Raw genomic sequence first — 20,797 nt, 5'->3', positions numbered from 1 at the left:
AATTTATGAGGAAAATTTACATTTCAATCCGAGGGTTGCAGAAAAATGGGCCACTTTTGCAATATGATTTTTAATCCATTTGTTAAAGCTAATCCTTTAAAAGTAATGTATACTTATTAACAAAATGGAAATAAAACCTATTACTACCTAAAATAGTTATTGTTTTGTCCTGAACTATGTGTAATGTCTCATGTTTATAAATACACATATCAGAAGTATTAATCAAATGTTTGTAACACATCTCAAAAACATTATTATAAATAAAAAACATACATACACATGCATTCATTGTATAGCTTATCTTTGTTTTGAAATGGATTGTTTGTTGATTTATTTATTCAGTGGATTTTTATAACCAATACAGATATAACAAAACAAAACATAATTTGTTGTTGTGGCCATTTAATTCAATTTTATATGATTTTTTATATGAACCAAAAATCGGCCCATTTTAGATGACTTCACCTTACATTCATAAGTGCATACTAGTAGATGTTGATACTACAAAGATAAGAAATATGCTGCAGAAAAACTTGTTAGCCAAGAGTAGGATGGGGTGTATTTTTGTTGAAAATCTGAGATAAATTAAATCCAAAAATAGAAAGGAAATTATTTGGCTCATGACGAAGATCAGGATGAGGGCGCCGCCTGTTGATCAAGGCTGGTTGTACATCAGCTTGAGATGCAGGAGCTTTTACGGAGTCACAGGGATACAGCAGCAGCATCCGCTCGCGAGCCGCGGGGCCTGCGGTAAGATCAGGTTTTTTCATATTAAAACATACCTTCTCAATAATAACACGATAACGTACGTTATTCCTCCAGCGATACAAACAGCTATGGCGCGTGTGTAGATCAACCAATACATAAATAATAATGTTTTCATCGTTTTAAAAGTTGTTTACTTAAATAGCATCCCATGGATAGCGTGTGAGCTATCTTATGTTGCGGATCTGTTCTTTTTAAAACAATTTAAAAAAATTATGCAAAACTATTTTAACTTGCATTTTGCATATGTAATTATAACTTTATACGTTTACCCGGCTTGTCTTGTCGTTTACATATAGTTTTGTCATTTGAAGGGGAGATTAATACCGCTTAGTTCATCTCACTTTGTGTGTTTTGGTTTTAATGTAATATGGTAATATTTACTTTGCTGTATTAAAGACTAGTTCATAATATTTTTTATATATTTTTATAGATTAACAAAGTAAAAAAAAAACATTCGGGTATACCAAGCTAGTTTATTGGTACCTCATCAAATTTTCATATTTTTATTTATTATCGATTTGATCTCTTAAAATGTACTCGCTTAATCCTAGATGTATATGACTTCATTTAGTTGTTGAACACAAAATAATTTTATATTAAAATTCCATCATGTTGTTCTTATATGGAAGCCTGCATTGGCAAACTGTTAATATTGTCAAATATCATTGGTTCTCGTGTGTCTCGTGATTATTTGTCTTATTTCTTCAGTGGACATGCAAGAACCAATGAGATTTAACGGTAACACTTTAGGCTACATTAGTTAACATAAGTTATTTAACTAACATGAACAAACCATAAGCAATACATTTGTTACAGTATTTATTAATCTTTGTTAATGTTAGTTAATAGAAATAAAGCTTTTAATTGTTTGTTCATGTTTGGAAAATTTGTTTATTATGCACTTGGAATGATATGATGTTAATGTTTGAGGAAATTTCAATGTTAGCTTATTAATGAATGAATCATGTTTTGAAAAAAGGAATGTTTTCTCCAAATATACTAGTACATTTGTGTTTAGCATATTTCTTAAAAGTGTAATTATGCATATATTTATTACCAGCATACTTCTAGAAATCGTAATATAAATACATTAAAAATATTCTTAAGTTTAGCATGTTTCTTTAAAATGTAATCAAGCATGTATTTACTACCAATGTACTTCTAGTATACTTTAAAAAAATATGTTAAAATGCAATTTAACACATTTTGGACACACTTCAAATAAGTATGTTGGAAATATAAATGTATTGTAAACATAGTATTTGTATTTTAAATATATTTTTAATACATTAAATACTACGTCTTTTTGACCTGGGATGTCAGTACGCAAATGAGCGGTCTAAACGGAATACGGAAACGACAGTCGGAGTTCGCCCCCTAATGGCAGTCGTAATGAAGTTTCAGTTGAATCGTATATGGGAGAGAAGCTCAATCCAGCGCAAGAGGCTTCATTCTAATATATTTACCATGGTGGAATAAATAAATGAATTCAAATGAATGAAACAATAAACAGCTATGCATATAGACGGTTTCAGCAGTAACAACATAAACAAGTGGCTGTCGTGGTCCGCAGGTAACTTCTGGTAAACTCCGCTAAGAATAAATAACAACAAAGTTCTTTAAATGTAGTTTATTTATATAACAAGCAAAAAAACAACACATAGATTACCTAGGAAATCAAAACATTTGTTATTTTCGACGAGGCATTTGTTCAAGAGATCAGTTTAGCAACTAGTCAGACCATTAAAAAAACGAAAGTTCGGATCCAGACGTGTATCGGGTCAGCACACGTGCGTTCGATGAAACCGTCTATATGACAAAGATTGCCAATATTTTTGGAGAGAGCATATGAAGACAAGATTAAAATAATAACGTACACAAATTAAATGAATAATGTATTACTTATTAGTAATCAAAAGTTTTTTTTAAGGATTCAAGTGTTACTAATAAAGTTAAACAAAAATTATTAATAATTTTCACCTCACACACAGTTTATGATTGGAATACAATGAAATACATCAGTTCTGGTCGGCATATCGTATGCGGTGTTGTCGCAAAAGTTTTTTAACAGATCCAACGCTCAAAACGGATCCAAAATGTACGCATCCGCAGCCCCTTTTGCGACTCTCCACAGGAAATGAATGACTTCTGGTTTAATGGCCGTCGTTTGTCGTGTGCAGTGGAAAGGTGGCTTAAACGTATTTACAGAGCGAATTTTTTATTTTAGTCGGGCATGCTACCTTGTGAAGTTTATCATAAAACTACAGCATGCTATGTCTGTTTTTATGATTTTCACAAAAGTTTAATGCCTCCCAGAAAATGTTCTTCTATAAATATATAAACATAAAATATATCAAATGAAAAAACAGACCATCTGCTTTAAAAAAAAGTTTCATCCTACCTTCATTTGTTCTCTTTTATCACCTCTCAAATATGGGTAGGTTTCTTCAAAAATAAAAAATTTTGAGCTGAGATAATTGCATTTTTGTGAAGTACTTTTGATAGAGATCAAATTCAGAGCAATGATCAAAACATACATGAAGTTCTTACTGTTGCCCTAAGGCTACTAAGACTCTGTTCTCACCCGCTCCCACCGCTTCCACGTTTTATAAGGTGTGTATGAGAGCCACATGATGGATAATAGCGGAAATATGGATTGGCAGGAAAAACTCGTCAATGGTGGGGAAAGAGTTAACTGTCTGTACTTTTCTCTCGTCTTCATGAAGGCTAAATGACATTCTCTAATCGGATGCTTTAAATATTGATTGTATAGCCTATTACCAACATTCCAATGTGAATGGTATTAACTAAGGCAAAACGCAGCAACAATCAAGACATGTACACATTGTTTCGTATTTGGGGGTTGTTGTTGTTTTTTTACGTTTAAAGTAGCCTATTAAGGTTAGCATCATCTCAGCCTTGTTGGAAAACATATACAACTAATGCAGCATCTAATCTTTTTTTACTTATACGGGTATATAATTTGTAATAGATAATATGACAACATAAACTGTAGTGTACTGTACTTTTTTTACTTGATTTTACCTCCACGTGCTTTGCATCACCTGGGGCCTGTTTCAATAAGGAGATTCAACCAACTCAGAGTTAAAACTTGAACTCTGAGTTTACTTACTCTGAGATAGGAAACTCTGAGTTTTCGGTTAAAGAATAGCTGATCTGAGTTAGTTCAGTCGACTCTGAGTAGGTTGACTCTTCAGAGTTAAGCGCGTGCACAACCACTATGAAAAGCCATCATCAATGGAGCCCCGATATTATGATTCACCATGGCAACAGCACAAAGAGGTCTAAATCCTTTTTACTACTAAAACTTAAGGTGTTTCTGCAAGTGTACAGCAACTACAAGCATATATTTTAAAGAAAAAAGTTGTTGTTGTAAATTGCTACTCTAGAAAATGTGTACATTAAAGCAATAAACCCCAAGAAGAGGTGGGCTACCAGTGCATTTTATAACAGCTAAGGGGCGTTGTTAAAACCCCCTTAGCTGTTATAAAATGCAATCTAACCCCACTGCTTTGCGGGGGTTTATTGCGTTTATAAAACGGTTACTTCATATGCATAGCAGGGTTTCACAAAATGAAACACAAATAAGTTATAATTATATTAGTACAAATATTGCTCTTCCGCCAAACAAAGTAGTTCCTCAGAATCAAGTGTGGCTGCAACAAGGCACAATTCTCAAGCAACACAGACGCAGCAAAGACACAATTAAAATATAATTTAAGACTGTGGTGTTTATTTTTATAAATCGACATTCATCTAAAATATACATTAACATTTATATCGTACAACTGTTGAAGTGATGATCAAATATGCTTGGAAGCATGCTTAACTCTTTCCCCGTCAGTGTTTTTTATTTAAGTTGCCCGACCCAGTTTTAGTTTAATGCCTAACAGAAAAACGATCTTCTTTAAATAAACATAAAATATCAAATGAAAGAACAGACCATCCGCTTTCCAACAACAACAACAACAACAAAACGTTTCATCCTACCTTCATTTGTTCTCTTATCATCACCTCTCAAATTTTCAAAAGCGGAGATAATTCCATTTTTGTGAAGAACCTTTGTAAGAGATCAGATTCAGAGCCATCAAAACTCACACGTTACGCTAAATCCACCACAACGCTGTTGTGTTGAGTAAATGCATCAGTGTTTAAGTTGGGTAAGATTGCCATCTAGTGGACAATAGCGGAAACATCCATTTAATACAAAAACAACCCAGAGAACGTTTTCTCTTTATTGACGAAATGACTCAACAATATCTATGACATTTATCTGGATATCGCCATAATTGTGCAAATGTAAAAACATTTAAATATGATTAAAGACCGTGGTATTTATTTTCATAAATCAGTACGCAGCAACAGTGGCGCAGTGATACTTGTGATGCGGTCGGAACCGTGGGTTTACTGGGGTATTTTATCACGGCTTAGAACGCGTTTCAACCAATCAGAATGAAGAACCAGAACGAGCCGTTTTATAATTAATTTTTCATCACTGTTAAAATATCAGAAATAAACTGAGGACTGTTATTATACCCTGCTGAAAAAACAGCATACCAGCAAGACCAGCATATGTTGTGTTTTGGTGCTGGTTTGCCAGTGAACACCAGCTAAACCAGCACCAGCACCAGCTAAACCAGCACCAAACCAGCATTAGCACCAGCTAAACCAGCACCAAACCAGCATTAGCACCAGCATCCCATGCTGGTCATATCTGCAAGACCAGCATGTTGTGTTTTGGTGCTGGTATGCTGGTGAACACCAGCTAAACCAGCATCAAACCTGCTTAGACCAGCATAATTCCCATGCTGGTTTGATGCTGGTTTTTTCAGCAGGGTATTCATGCAGATGTAATCCCATGGACAAAAAGATGACAGCAGCTCAGCTAAAAATGAAATTAGACAAAATACGAACTTGTCATGAAAAAACAGAAATACCCCAAGGCGGTATTCGAACTCAGATCGCCAAGAGTATGTCAGCCCAAACCACTGCACACAGCACTATCCACGAGGCCAGCAATAATGACTGGATTCATAAGAAACATAAGGCAACTGTTCAGATATAAGAGTATGGCCACAAAGACTGATATTAGTCATATAAGGATATTTATATAAAATGACTGCAAAAAATTATAATTCCGTTCACATAAATGCAAGTGGATATGACAAAAAACACTCGGGGTCTCAAAATCCTCTTGCGACATAAATGTAACTTTCTACAAATGAATGCAACATTATCATCTACAGGATCCTCTATAAAAGTACATGACATTTTAGTCACTTAGACAGTCTATGCACCTAAGTATATCATATTAGCTTTACAAGTCATTTCAATATACTGTTGTAATTTTTTAGTTGAAAGTTTAGTGTAATATTTAAAATTATAAAGTAGTAAGTTAAAATGGTTTGCACTGGCAATTTAATTACAACTTAAAGACAGCTAACAATATTTTACAGTGTACATAATAAAAATGTGCGCAATGAATGAATGTACTAAAGCAACTAACAAGATTAAACACCGCTACTCCTTTAAAAAAGGGGAGGAGACCACAAGAAACCTGCTCCCGACCAGGTTAGGTTCAGAGAGTAAGTTACCCCGGAAACAGACCCTGAGTATAAGTTACCACTCCTTCTGAAACAGGCTTGACTTACCCTGCTGTCTCAGGTTTAACCTACCTCCATTTTTGAAACGGAAAACTCAGAGTTTCCCTCATTTCAGGGTTAACATACTCAGAGTTTTCACTTAACCACCTTTCTGAAATGGGCCCCTGATCCCTGCAGTGCGTAGGATCACATCACATGTCAAAACAATCAACACAAGGTGTTAATAGTGTTAGTTTTAATTTTTTTTATTACTTTGTAATGCAGAGCAGTAGGAGAGCTTCCCTGCTGTCTTCCCTGTTATGTCTGCAACAAACGCAATCAGAAAACTATTGGTCGGAATTTTTGCCGATGAACAATTGTTATTGTTATCGTTACTGTCGCAGATTATTCAGCAAATCCGATGCATTTGGGGACCGCTACTGCAAGGGACTTTTTTCCTCCCGACACGACGGATCACGCAACATTTGTCTTGTTTTCAGAAACTCACAATTAAATGTCTCTAACTGAAAGAGAGAGATATATAAGGTATATAAGAAATATAAAATGTTCGCTATTAAAAATGTTGTCATCAAATTTGTATTTATTATGTCAACATATGATGTACTGTCAGGAGAATAGAGAAAAAATACCACAGGAACACTAAATGAAATGTCACTCAAATTGGCCACTGGATTGGTGGACAAAAATAGAAGCTGATTTATTTATTGCGTAGTCTATTTTAGTTGCCTTAAAAAATTGCACCAGGTGTATGATAGGGCCCTAAGTTTCTTTTACCAGATGTTTTTGCATCTTATAAAAAAGAATGTTATTGGAGAGAGAATGTTACTGCAAGATTGTTGTACTTATGTTTTAAGTTGACTAGTAAAAAAAACGTAAATCGAATTGTGAATCAGTCAAATGTTCTGGAAAAAATCTAAATTAAATTTTTTGCCAAATCGCCTACCCGCGCCGCAAGAATTATTATCTGATCCTGTGGGAGAGTCGCGGGAATGCAGACCTCTCTTTGGGTGTATTTACACTATGCAAACCAAACCATATCCGAACCCAAGTATGTTTGACCCCCAAAGTCTAGTTCTTTTGACCAGTGTGATCACTCCGTACTGTACTAGTACATCCTGAGTAAATAATGACATATTTCACTTTTGGGAGAGCTATTCCTTTAACAATGTCACTTTTTCATCACTAGTTTCCATTAGCTGTTGAGAATCGGAGGGACTACAGATGTAGCCAAAGGAGCATCGCTTTGCCCCGCTGGTCCTCACATCCCTGCACTGCATGGCTTCACCTGCTGGGGTCTTTCATCGTGTTTCCATAACCCCAGTCCTGCACACCCTCATGCTGGGGTCGCAGGCCTTGCACAGACTGACCAATGACTGCCTGGATTGTTTTGCCTGTCAGCCTGTCTGCCTTCTCCATCACTGGGATATGGATTGTGTAAATATTTTTTTAAAATATTGTGATATTCAAATGTCAAAAGTGGGATGATGTTTGTGTAAAAGTACATACATGTTTACTAGGGAGTAAAACAGTAAATATTTTTTATAAAGCTGTGATCAAAAAATTATACATCCCTATTAATAGATACCCCAACTATAAAGACTTGTATGCTTTAAAACTTTATATTTGCCGTCAAGTACTAAAATTCATTGATAGAAACACATAAAATATTTTAATTACTTTAAAACCCCACCATGTAATACTCATTTTAACCTTTGGAGGCCGCCATTTTGTTAAAAAATATTACAACAGTTTACTATAGTAAATACTATGGTAGCTTCTATAGTTTTTTCTGTGAGAATTTTTTGTTTCCCAGTCACACATTCTTACCTCTTAGATCGCCTTTATTTTGATCTACCTTATATTAGTATGTTTTTTGTATTATTCTTTATTTATGTTACCATATACCTCCACCTGCTGTCTGTGTGCGTTTATAACTCTCATCTTTTGTTTTACATAATTTTATAATCTACTGATTGAAGCCTTGTTTTGATCATGTTTACCTTGTTGCAGCGGTAATAGAATAGGTTTCCATTAGCCTCAGATTATTTATTTTTTTTAAAGTTTAGTTAAACTATGACATTTGTACTGTTTTTATTTTTACATTCATATTTTCAATCCCAGTGTTATTAAACCATACATGTGTTTATAACCGGGGCACTTTTTAATAATTAACATATCATGGCTTTTTGTTAAGGTATCATGGTACCAACATGATTATTTCAACCTAAACTAATATCTTTAATTCATTGGTACAAATAATTTTTTAGAGTTCCCTGAAATACCATGAAAATTGTTTTAGTACCATGGTATATATTCCTGTACACTAGGTATATTGTGGTGATACCATAGTAAATTTGTGGCTACTTTGATTTTACTACAAAAAAAAAAAAGGTTACTAAAATGAAACTATTTTGTAAGGGACTGTCCGATACATCATTGTACTATTGTACCAGAACAGCATTTTTTTGTAGCTGGTGTTGGTCCAATAGATAAGAAGCTAGACTACTACTAGCTCAAACATTGTTGGTTCAGTTCCACATGAGCTGAAATCACAATATAGCACTAACTTTAACATTCCTCATCATTTATGTCTGATCTGTAGTTATGCCATGGCAGTAATGAACCATCATGTCTGTCCCGTTGAGAACTGGTAAGTTGAATGCCAAATCTTAATCAGAGTCGTCATGTGTATTTTATACTTCAGTATTATATGGTTAGTTTTGTGTATTGTAGGTCATACAATTTGACATGTACAGAGGAAACAGCGAAGAGGGGCTTTCCAAAGACCTGCTGCACTCTTCAAGACATCCCGCTTATCAGGTGATTGTTTGTTGCTGTACATTTCTCAGGCATACCACAGAATGACTATAATGCGATTCTTCTTTTACTTGTGCTGCTTTGCACCCACTTGTTATGATTTTATTTTGTTTTCTTTGACAGTAAATGTGGTTGCTATCCACCAGAGAGCTGCCTCTTCAGTTTGATTGGCAATGTTGGGGCTTTCATGGGTAAGAATAACGTAATCAATCATGTGTGGAAGATATTTTCTGCCAATTTGAAATAAATCATTTAAATGATACAAATTAAAACCAGATTAATTTCATTATAAAAAAATCATTTAAATGATACAAATTAAAACCAGATTAATTTCATTATAAAAAACTTGCAAAATATGTGCCCAAGTTGAAAATAAAATGAAAAAAAATTATTTTCATTTTAAGGGTGATAAGGCATCATCCCTGTCAAATTGAAAAATAAAATGAAGTTGATAATTTCATTGACAAATGTAGGGATTCCATCATGGCCAAGTGGCTTTGAATGCCATCCACCGTCTCTCTTAGAGTTACTCAGTATGCTGTTTAGATGCTGTTCAGAAATCAGTTGGTCCATAAAGACAGATTCAAAAGTTTTTGTTGCGACCTGTTTTTCAACAAAGGGACTAGCAGCCATGGTAAGCTGATAAGTTAAATCAGGGGCCTGTTTCAGAAAGGAGGTTAGGTGAAAACTCTGAGTATGTTCCCCGAAATGAGGGAAACTCTGGGTTTTCCGTTTCAGAATGGGAGGTATGTTAAACATGAGACAGTGGGGTAAATCATGCCTGTTTCAGAAAGAAAGATAACTCTTATACTCCGAGTCTGTTTCCAGGGTAACTTGGTCTGTAAACCTAACCTGGTCGGGAGCAGGTTTAATTCTGTAAACTCAGTTTCTTGCTGTCTCCTCCCCATTTTAGTAGTGGTGTTTAACTATGTTGTAGTTAATTTAGTACATTTATTCATTGCGCACATTTTTATTACGTATACTGTACAAAAAAATTAGTCTAAGTTATAATCAAATTGCCAGTGCAAGTCATTTTGACTTACTACTTATATATTTTATATATTACACTAACATTCCAACCTTGTAAAGCCAATTTGATATCATTTTACGGAGGATCCTGTAAATGATGGTGTTGCATATTCATTTGTAGGGAGTTACATCTATGTTGGAAGATGATTGTGAGACCCAGAATGGATTTTTGTCATATCCACGTGCATTTATTTAACAGAATATTTTTTCTTTGCATTCATTTTTGACATATTTCAATCCTAATACTTGTGTGATTATAAACCTTTGTGGTCGTGCTCTTACATCTGAGCAATTGCCTTTACGTTTCTTACAAATTCATCAGAACCGCTGGTTAATACATTGATTAAAGGGCATGAAAATCTGACTTTTTCTATCAACCTAGAAAATGTGAAGAAGATCAACCCAGTAACTTAGTTTCGGTAAACCATTCTCTACAAGCACATGAAAAATAGGTTGTTGAAATTTGGCTCTCCTTATGATGTCATAAGGAGCTCTTATTATAATAATACCACCCCTTAATCTGCACTATCCAACCACAGCACTGCCATTTAGTGCAGAGAAAAGCACAATTGAGTTTGAATTGCAACAAACCACCATCATTGTGGTCAGTGTTTGAATTTTAAAGGACACACCCAAAACGGCACATTTTTGCACACACCTACAAAGTGGCAATTTTAACATAATATAATAAATTATTTATATGGTATTTTAAGGCTAAAACTTCACATATGTGCTCTGGGGAAACCAAAGATTTATTTGACATCTTAACAAAAGTCTTGTGCCATGGCCCCTTTAATATATCAAGTGTTAACATGAGGTTAACTTGATGAAGTGGTCACTGTGATACTTGATTTTAGCAATATCTGTTCCTTTCAAAAAGATTAAACGTAACACTTTACTTGAAGGGGTGTTCTTAAAGGAATAGTCTACTCATTTTCAATATTAAACTATGTTATTACCTTAACTAAGAAGAGTTGATACATCCCTCTATCATCTGTGTGCATGCACGTAAGTGCTGGAGCGCGCTGCGACACTTCGATAGCATTTAGCTTAGCCCCATTCACTCAATGGTACCAATCAGAGACAAAGCCAGAAATGACCAAACACATCAACGTTTTTCCTGATTGGGACGAGTGGTTGTACGAGCAAGTTTGGTGGTACGGGGTAAGGTGTGGCGCTTTTCTGGGCGGATTTGGAAGAGGAACTATATTTTGTGGCGTGGTAGCACTTTTGGGAGTACTTCAACTCGGCGCAGTAACACCCTCCCTCTCCCATTATGAGAGGGAGAAGGGGAGCGGACTTTTCAGGCGAGTCGAAGTACTCCCAAAAGTGCTATTACGCCATAAAATATAGTTCCTCTTTTAAATCCGCTTAGAAAAGCGCTACGATTTATTTTGTACCACCAAACTTGCTCGTATAACTACTCGTCTTAAATAGGAAAAACGTTGATGTTTTTGGTCACTTCTGGCTTTGTCTCTGAGTGGTTCCATTGAGTGAATGGGGCTAAGCTAAATGCTATCGAAGTGTCGCAGCACGCTTCAGCGCTTGCGTGCACGCGCACAGATGGTGGAGGGATGTATCAACAATTCTTAGTTAAGGTAATAAGACGAGTTATAAATCCAAATCCAAATTATTGTAATTTACTGACAGTTACTTATATCTTGTCTTTTCACTTTATTAAGATCAGATTCTGCAGGTAATTTATTATATTGTAATTAACTTTTGCAGCAATATGGAGCCAACGCGTCATGGCTTAACCCACTATTATACTGAACATGAGTATTTACGATGCAAATCCAAATTATTGTAATTTACTGACAGTTACTTATATCTTGTCTTTTCACTTTATTAAGATCAGATTCTGCAGGTAAAATTGCAATAATAAGGTGACTTGACTTGACCTACTACAGGACTTGACTTGACTTGATATAGCCTGTGACTTGACCAAGAAAAAAAATACTTGGGACTTACTTGAGACTTGAAGGTTCAGACTTGAGACTTACTTGAGACTTGTGTGACTTGGTCCCATATCTGATTTTTAGGTTTCTCAAGTTTTTATTGAATTTTCAATTTTGGCATATATTTTGTGTATATTTTTATTATATTTCTATTTATGAAGTGTATTTGTGTTTATAAAATATATTTTCCTTCACAATGACTATAGTCATTTTAACCTAATCTTTCTAGACAGATGAACATATGTTCTGACTAAATAAATGTAATTAGTACAATATTCCCAGCATGATAGTCTTACCGTATTTATTGTTCCCTTTCTCCTTCCTTCCTTACATTCTGTCCCTGCAGTGGTTATGGTGTGCATGCTGCGTTATGCTCAAGTGATTGAGCATAGCCATCACTGTTGGACCAACACAAGTGCTTTGGTGTCTGGGTGCATTAATGCCCTTGGTCTGGTCATGGTGGGCAACTTTCAGGTCAGCAAATCTGAACTTATGGCCTTAGCTCATGATATAAAACAGTAAATTATATTATAGTTCCACTCTTTGTTGTATTTTAGGTTGATCATGCCAAGACTCTTCATTATGTGGGAGCTGGTGTGGCGTTTCCAGCAGGTCTGCTGTTTGTGTGCCTGCAGTGTGTTTTGACGTACCGTATAGCAGAGACCATGCTGGACTACTGGATGGCTCATGTGCGTGTCGCTCTTTCAGCTGGAGCTCTGATATCACTTGTTCTCAGTATCCTTACCAAGAATTCATGAGTGTTTATGAATTGCAGTTGTCATTTGTGTTGTATACAATAATGAGTATGGGGTTGTGAGCTGTGGTATAAACAAAAGATATTATTGAGCACTGCTATTGATAGTTTTCAGACTATCAGACTAAGTGATCTACCGGGCAAGAAAGCGGCAGTTTAAGTTGTGGTCTCCATTGAGAGGCAGCACAAGAAAATCACGTCTGTAGCTTTAAAAAGAATAATTATATTTAATTTATAGAATGAAGAAGACATTTCCATTTTTTGTTGTTGATCCGAAAATTATTTAATCAATGACTTAAATAACGTAATGTAATCCGTTTAAAGGCGGAGTCCACAATGTTTGAAAAACGCTTTGGAAAAGGAGACGGGCCGACTACCAAAACACACTTATAGCCAATAAGCAGTAAGGAGCGTGTCTACTAACCGACATCCTTGCCGGGTTGCGTATGTGTGGGGCGGGTCTATAAACAGAAGGTCCAGATTCTATTGGGGTAGGGGCGTGTTTGTTTAGGTGATTTCAAATATCAACATTGGCTTTCAAACATCATGGACTCCGCCTTTAACCACTAGCCTACTATGTAAAATTATGTAATTTGAGAGAAGGAACTAAGGTCCACACTATTTCATCAAGGTGTACTCAGTTTAACATTTCTGGCCTTGCCACTGCTGTAGACTTAGATTGATCATGCTGTCGAACAAAATAAGCAAGCAACATGCAGTGCATTCTATATCCGTCATTTTAAATAAATACAATGTCTATTTCATGCAATTAGTTTGTAAGCATTTAGTTTGTCATTTTTTAAAAATGTGCATGTGCACAGAGCTACGAGCTTTAAAGGCAGGATAGGCAGGAATTATCTAAAAAACATTTTTACAAATTTGTTTAAACTGTCTTTATATACCAATACATAATTAAAATGTAAGTACTCTGAAAAAGAGAGTATAAAAGTCGAGTGTCTGTAGACCTTTCACAACTGTTTTAAACACAGCTAATTATTTCCATTCGGGACTAAACTAAAGATTGACTAAACAACTATCACTCTCTCTTGCGACCATGGCACCACCCCTGTTGCTACGGGATCTGCCCACACATGCGCACACCTGATTGATTTGAACGTGCATGAGGCACTCTAGGAAGAGCAAAACTACCGCAGAGAAAGAGCATTCAGAACTCACAGTACCTGCATATGCAGTCAGCGAAGGCAAATGGGGCAAAAAGGAATAAACGAAGAAATCAAACAAGAGTTAAATATCACGTGGCTTTTCCTCGAGTCGACGATGTGGTAGCGGTATTGTCTCCGGAGTGTAATCCTCATCAGAGTCAATAATGCTTTCATCACGGAAACTCTTACATGCAAAACACTGTATATATTATGAATCTTCCACGAAATTCACCTTCATCACAGTGTAACTGATGGTAATAAAAAAGTTGTATCAATGCAACCTGTTTTTAGCTTTGTGTTATAAATATAACTAGCTCGTTTGTTACCGAATCAAACAAAATATATTTTAAACTTTACCAGTATCGATATGCTAGCCTAATAGTGAGTACTTAAAGCTATCGTATTTGTTTATATTCATAAGCCTCACTCACACTATCCAAACCAAACCGCGCTAAGGCGTGTTTGACCCCCAAAGCCTGGTTTGTTTGACTATTGTGATCGCTCTGTTCTGCGCCCGTGCGCGGATTGGTTAATTGCGCCACGGCCAGGTTGCAGAGGTGGGCCTTAGCGTGGTTCACTTGGGCTCAGGCGCGGAAGGCTGTGGTGTGAGCGCAATCGCGCATGAGCGCGATTCAAAAGGTAAAGACGTCAGTTGCGTGACCACTCACTTTCATCTGCCTCCGTAAAAACCTTTTGATGCGAGCAGCGGGGTTACATGAATGTATGAGCTGCACACGTGACAGATCAACTAAGCAATATGATGACATGTGAGAGGGCTGTCTGTAATCACACACCAAACGACTCCAAATAAAAAACACAGACTTATCATTACGGTGGGTTCCAGTGTTAAGAGAGAGCTTTACTTCCTGCTTTTTTCAAAACAATCGCATCTTAATGACGAACGCGCGCCTGGACTCGGATCGATTAAAAGTAAAGTGTGAGTGCGTGCACCTGAGGGAGTAGGGAGGGGTGACAATCGCGCTGGGGCATGGTTTGGTTTGGATAATGTGAGTGCGTCCCTAGTGATAAAGTTAGGTGTATTATTACATGTGATTGTGACATGATGTTACTACATGCACCGCGCTCCTTCCTCTTCGCTCGTCTGAGGTAAATGCTTCTCCCAGCAGAGCCGGTCAGCGTCGCGTGTTCATGTGTTTTTGGGGCGTGGCTTTAGAAGAAACCCAGAAGGGAGGGGGTGAAGTGAATGGAAATGGAAAAATTAGCTGTGTTTAAAACGTGGTGAGAGGTCTACAGACACTCGATTTTTATACTCTCTTTTTCAGAGTACTTACATTTTACTTATGTTGGTAACACTTTATTATAATGTTCATTAGTTAACATTAGTTAATGCATTATCCAACATGAACAAACCATGAGCAATACATTTGTTAAAGTATTTATTCATCTTTGTTAATGTTAGTTAATAGAAATAAAGCTGTTCATTGTTTGTTCATGTTAGTTCACGGTGCATTAACTAACGTTAACCAAATTTTAATAAAGTATTAGTAATTGTTAAAATTAACTTTAATAAAGATTAATAAATGCTGCATAAGTGCAGTTCATCATTAGTTCATGTTAACTAATGTAGTTAACTAATGTTAACTAATGAACATTATAATAAAGTGTTACCCTTATGTTTTGGTATATAAAGACAGTTTAAACAAATTTGAAAAAAAGGTGTTTTAGACTTTTTTAGACTTAAACCTGCCTACTCTGCCTTTTAAGACCCTGGGGTATCCCTGGGATAAGTGACAAAGAATGAAACTTGCAAATCAATAAAATATCTTGAAATAACACAACTAAAACACGACAACAATAGCAGTCAGATGCAATACGTTATTAACAGCAATAATCGGACATTAAATTGATCTGATAGATTAATTAGTACTAAACTTGACATGATTTAACTATATTGTTGAACCAATATTGTTCAAACCACGGATGTCAGACAAAGTTACCGTATTTTCCGGACTATAAGTTGCTCGTGAGTATAAGTCGCATCAGTCAAAAATGCGACTTATACTTATACTGAAGAGGAAAAAAAACATATAAGTTGCACTGGACTATAAGTCGCATTTATTTAAAAAAAAAATCACAAAAGCCTAGCCCAAGAACAGACATGTATTCTGAGAAGGCAAGTTATGCAACTAAACAATAGCACACAGAACAAAAGGCAGAAGAGGTGTACGTACATATTAAAGACACACTATGCAGTTATTTTGGTGGTAAACAAAGTCATAGTAGGGCGAATCATCCTCCTGTTGAAGCTCCGGGAGGACGCTGCTAGCAAAGCCAGCAATGCAAGCTTGAGAGAACCGCCCCTGACTTAATCCCGCGAGAATCACAACTTGCTTTACGGCAACGACGTCACACACGTTAGGCTTGTTCGACTTCGTGTGCCGCTGCAAGAACCGACAGCCGGATGGCGTCAAAGTACCACGAGAATGATCCGAGATGGCACTTTGACATCATCCGGCTGTCGGTTCTTGCAGCGCTGCATGAAGTCGATCAAGGCTATAACAACAACTGCACGAGCGAATTTGAAACATGAGGCTAAACAATTTTAAAGTTAAGAACGCGCCTTCGGAAGAGAGTAGGAAAAGGAAAAGAGAATCTGACCGCGTTAGGAACCAGACAAGAGTCCCACTCGGTCAGGTTTTTACTCGTTGGCGTGAGCTAAAAGACAGCACTGGATGGGATGCTTATCTGGCGATCTTGTTGATGGACTAGTAAGTAAATCTCTTATTTGTAAACTTGTTTGCGGTCTATGTTGTATGTTGCTGCGCTTGCTTGTAGTATGTCATGCGATTGTCATGACAACAGTTGTCAATATCTCACATAATTATCAGGACATAAATAAGTCTAGAGGTTGAAAATAGTGTAAACATGCACAATTTGCAAACTATTATGATAAATAGCAATAATCATGTATAGTGACATTATAATGAACAATGTTATGAAATAATGCAACGTACACAATTAACTTTGGCATGGCATTTTGTAATGTTTACAAGAACACAAATGAAATGATACAGTAGACATAGACTATACACTGTTTACTTGTGATTTAGCTGCAATCATGTAAAAACGTTATAAGCCAGCAAACGCGGTACTTTATTATTATATGCATTCTACACTTGGAATAAACTTCTTATTATCCTATTACCATCATCTGTAGTTTAGTAGACTATGCAGTAGCCTAATATTTGTATGAAATTGTGAAACATTACCTGGTCATTATCTTCTGAGGTGTACTAGAGTGGGAGTGGGAAATTACGACAGTTGCAAGTATTCTCCAGCGACTCTAGGGGTCGCTGTTTGACAAAAACGCCGAAAATGCATAGAGCGGCTTTAATGTAACATATTAACAGTTATTCAGCTAACGTAAACAATAGCATACAGAACATACCTGGGAGGCTGAAAAGGCTAAATTAACATAACAAGCCAACTAGAATCAAGTTCACCAAGCTTCCAAGCTTAACATCACTGAATCATGAAAATAAAAGAGCAGCATATAGCGCGCTCTGGCGGCTGTAGACTGTAATGTTTTCTCTTGGTTCATGTTAGTCAGTATGAATACATTTTTACATATAAATTGTAGGACCAAACTATAAAAAGTGTGACTTTTTCTGGAAACAGTCGTGACAAGCTAGTTTCTCAAACTATTCATAGTACTATGGTGGTTCAGCAGCGAGTTTTGTTGTTGTTTGGAAAACGCACCCCTGATCAGAGTCCTGCGCATGGGTAGTTGAACTGGTGGAATAATATCAACGTGTCATTTGCGGATGCGGGATAGAAATCAATATAGGCACGGGCCGACTGCACAGGCAGTTCCAATTGCAATCTTTATGTAAAATGGATCACGTTTGGAGGGGTCAGGAGCTACTTCCACTGAGAGTGTGCGTGTTGCCGTAACATTATTGCTTGCGCAACTGGCAACAAAAGGACTGGCGCGGAATTGGAATGTTGTGAGACTGACCGGCCGGTTACCGGTCCGGCCGATCATGCGTAAAATCAGCCATCGATCAGTAAATCTCTAGTATTTACTGTACATACAGTAACTGTGTTACTCCTATTAAAAACAAACACGTAAAGCGACAATGTTTACTATAAGGATTATTTCAGTTTGTTGATTGTACCATCAAGACCTTGGCTGCTACCCAAATCACATACTATGACAGTAGGTACTGAATTAGATTAAGTCCCTAGTCATCAATAGTTAAAACAGTACATTCTATATAGTATGAATATGGATAGTATAAATTAATTCAGATGTACTACCTTCACAATGTTAAAACATCACGTGGCATACGTTATTATAACAACAAGTTAGTCGTTAACTGGAATGACGTTAAGCTATTTTAAACGCAAGAGACAGCTGTTTAATATATGTTTTTGCATTAGATTAGAGCTGCGTTTCCGCTTTTGGACATTTTTTTTATAAAAATAAAGATGTCTGCACACTTAAATCCTTTAGCAGCAGGTTTTAATAACCTCACCAAGCTTTGGTCAAAAGACCATCTTCAGGGTATTTTTAAGAAAACAATGCCCCTCCATCATTATCTTCGTTGGATAGGTCCTCTCCCAAGGGCTCACGGGATAGCAAAGTGTTCATCGAATGAACACTTCAGGATCTTACCAGAAGTAATAGGTCATCTGGGTACTTTTCGCCTACTGTTTTTGAAATGCTATAAATTCGGACATACTACTCACCTCACCTACCGCTTTTTGCCTAATATACAGTATGAAAGTAGGCTGTTTTGAACGCAGCCCTTGTCAGGTGCTGACTGTTGCTTTGACAGAAATGTGTCATTCATTTCAACTGGATTATTACAATTCCTTAACGTCATCCTTCCTATCCAAGGTGGAATCTTCTTTGTCCATGAGAGCTTTGTGTTACAACATGCCGCGGCTATCTGTGAATGGGTCTTTACTGTGCTGGTTTTGGTCTACTATGGCACCTTCACCTATGAGTTTGGCACTGTCAACAGCGATACCATAATGGCAGCCTTAATGAAACGCAGTGAACATCACCATCCGAGTTCAGGGGTCATCATGGGTGGTATCGGGAAAGGTGTTGCAATGGGTTGTGGGGCCCGCAGCCTAAAGTCTTCTGGAGGCAGTAGCACCTCCACACACCTCAACTGTACGCCAGAAAGCATTGCCATGCTTTAGGTCTTAAGCGAAACAGTATTCTATCAGACCTCAATACATCAATCCTTTTCTTATTACACCCATGTCTCAGTTATTTTAGAAACTGGTACAAGCAATATAATATTACTTTGAATGATAACAGCAAGTTTGCAAGCTTGTTGATTATAATCTAATAGTAATGACCAGCTGGTCGTAACTAAGGGATTTTGCATGAGACTGTATTTTGCATTTTGTAAAACAACATAAACCTGTAGAGCCCCATAACCAGCACCATAACCAACACACACACACACACACACACACACACACACACACACACACACACACACACACACACACAGGCAAGAAAAAGTATATGAACCCCTAGGAGTTGACTGGTTTTCTGCAGTGATTTGCCGTGAATTGTTATCTGATATTTTGTCAGAAGCTGGAAAACTGGAGTCCAATTAAAAAAATGAGTTTAAATGTGTGGTTTAGTGCAACTTTTATTGATATTAAGACACACATTTTAAGATTGTTGGCCTTAAAAAGCATCAGCTCTTCTGAACCATGCTCTTATAAAGATATCTGATCAAGAGATGTTGCACTCCATAAGGCTGAAAAGGGATACAAAACAATCTCAAAATGTTTAGACCTCCATCAGTCTACACTTAAACAAATTGTCTATAAATGGAGACAGTTAAATACTGTAGCTACCCTTCCTAGAAGTGGGCGCACAGTCAAGATGACTCCTAAGACACCATGCAGAATACTCAATGAAGTAAAGAAGAACCCACGAGTAACAGCTAAAGGCTTGAAGACATCATTGGAACGGGCACAAAGCTCTGTTCCTGAGTCTGCCATATGCAAGTCTTTGGACAGGCATGGTGTCTATGACAGTACACCATGGAGGAAGCCGCTGCTCTCCTGAAAATCATTGCTGTGAGCCGGAAATTTTGGCCGAAAATGGCATTATCGTTTTGGGGCCGAAATAAAAAATCCATTTGCTGTCAACCGTCCCCCTCCCATCTGTGGGCTAGCGCTTGGGTTTCACTCACAGTGATCAGTCGTCACCCACCCCTCCCCTTCGTGCTCAAGCAGGTTTCACTCACTGTCGAGCCGTTTGCATGCGTCTGCAAAGATTAAGCATGTCTTGATGTGTAAACTTTAGAGAGAGTCGCGCTAATGTGTCTCATACTGTAATCCATTAACATACATTTGGCGAATAAAGCAATAAAATACAACGTAAAGTTATGTGAAGCGACTGTTGCGCTGTTTGAGATTCACCCTCCTTATGTGTGCGCGCGCGTTTAAGTGCCCTTTAATAGTGCACATACGAGAGAGATGCGTTTAAAAAAAAACAAGCAAACATAAAATCTCGCTGTTATTGAAAGGGCACATATAACCAAAATTATCTCCACAGTATTCTTTTTTTTTTATAAAAACATTTGTTTATGTCTTAAGTGTATAGATTACAGTCAAATTAACCTACTTAAAGGAATAGTCTACTCATTTTCAATATTAAACTATGTTATTACCTTAACTAAGAAT

The 20,797-nt window shown here is 36.8% G+C and overlaps 1 protein-coding gene across 1 annotated transcript; it reads left to right on the top strand.

Annotated features, from left to right (window-relative positions):
* Positions 1-630: 630 nt before the first annotated feature.
* Positions 631-19,341, top strand: tmem150ab (transmembrane protein 150Ab). The gene is made up of 8 exons (XM_055200932.2): positions 631-750; positions 7,579-7,826; positions 8,995-9,042; positions 9,126-9,212; positions 9,333-9,400; positions 12,543-12,670; positions 12,754-12,931; positions 18,978-19,341. Exons 2-8 carry the CDS (start codon positions 7,762-7,764, stop codon positions 19,286-19,288), a joined length of 885 nt encoding a protein of 294 aa, XP_055056907.1. The 5' UTR covers positions 631-750; positions 7,579-7,761; the 3' UTR covers positions 19,289-19,341.
* The last annotated feature ends 1,456 nt before the right edge of the window (positions 19,342-20,797 follow it).

The sequence above is a fragment of the Misgurnus anguillicaudatus genome, chromosome 22 (genome assembly GCF_027580225.2).
Source record: "Misgurnus anguillicaudatus chromosome 22, ASM2758022v2, whole genome shotgun sequence".
NCBI classification, from domain to species: Eukaryota; Metazoa; Chordata; class Actinopteri; order Cypriniformes; family Cobitidae; genus Misgurnus; species Misgurnus anguillicaudatus.
Note: the sequence above shows the minus strand (reverse complement) of the source record. Positions and strands in the feature narration are given on the sequence as shown.

Bases quoted from the DNA above. Each gene is read 5' to 3' on its own strand.
- tmem150ab (XM_055200932.2), top strand. From the start codon at position 7,762: ATGACTGCCTGGATTGTTTTGCCTGTCAGCCTGTCTGCCTTCTCCATC. The intron at 7,827-8,994 runs GTAAATATTTTT...TCTGATCTGTAG, and splicing joins ATCACTGGGATATGGATTGT to TTATGCCATGGCAGTAATGA. The intron at 12,671-12,753 runs GTCAGCAAATCT...GTTGTATTTTAG, and splicing joins TCATGGTGGGCAACTTTCAG to GTTGATCATGCCAAGACTCT.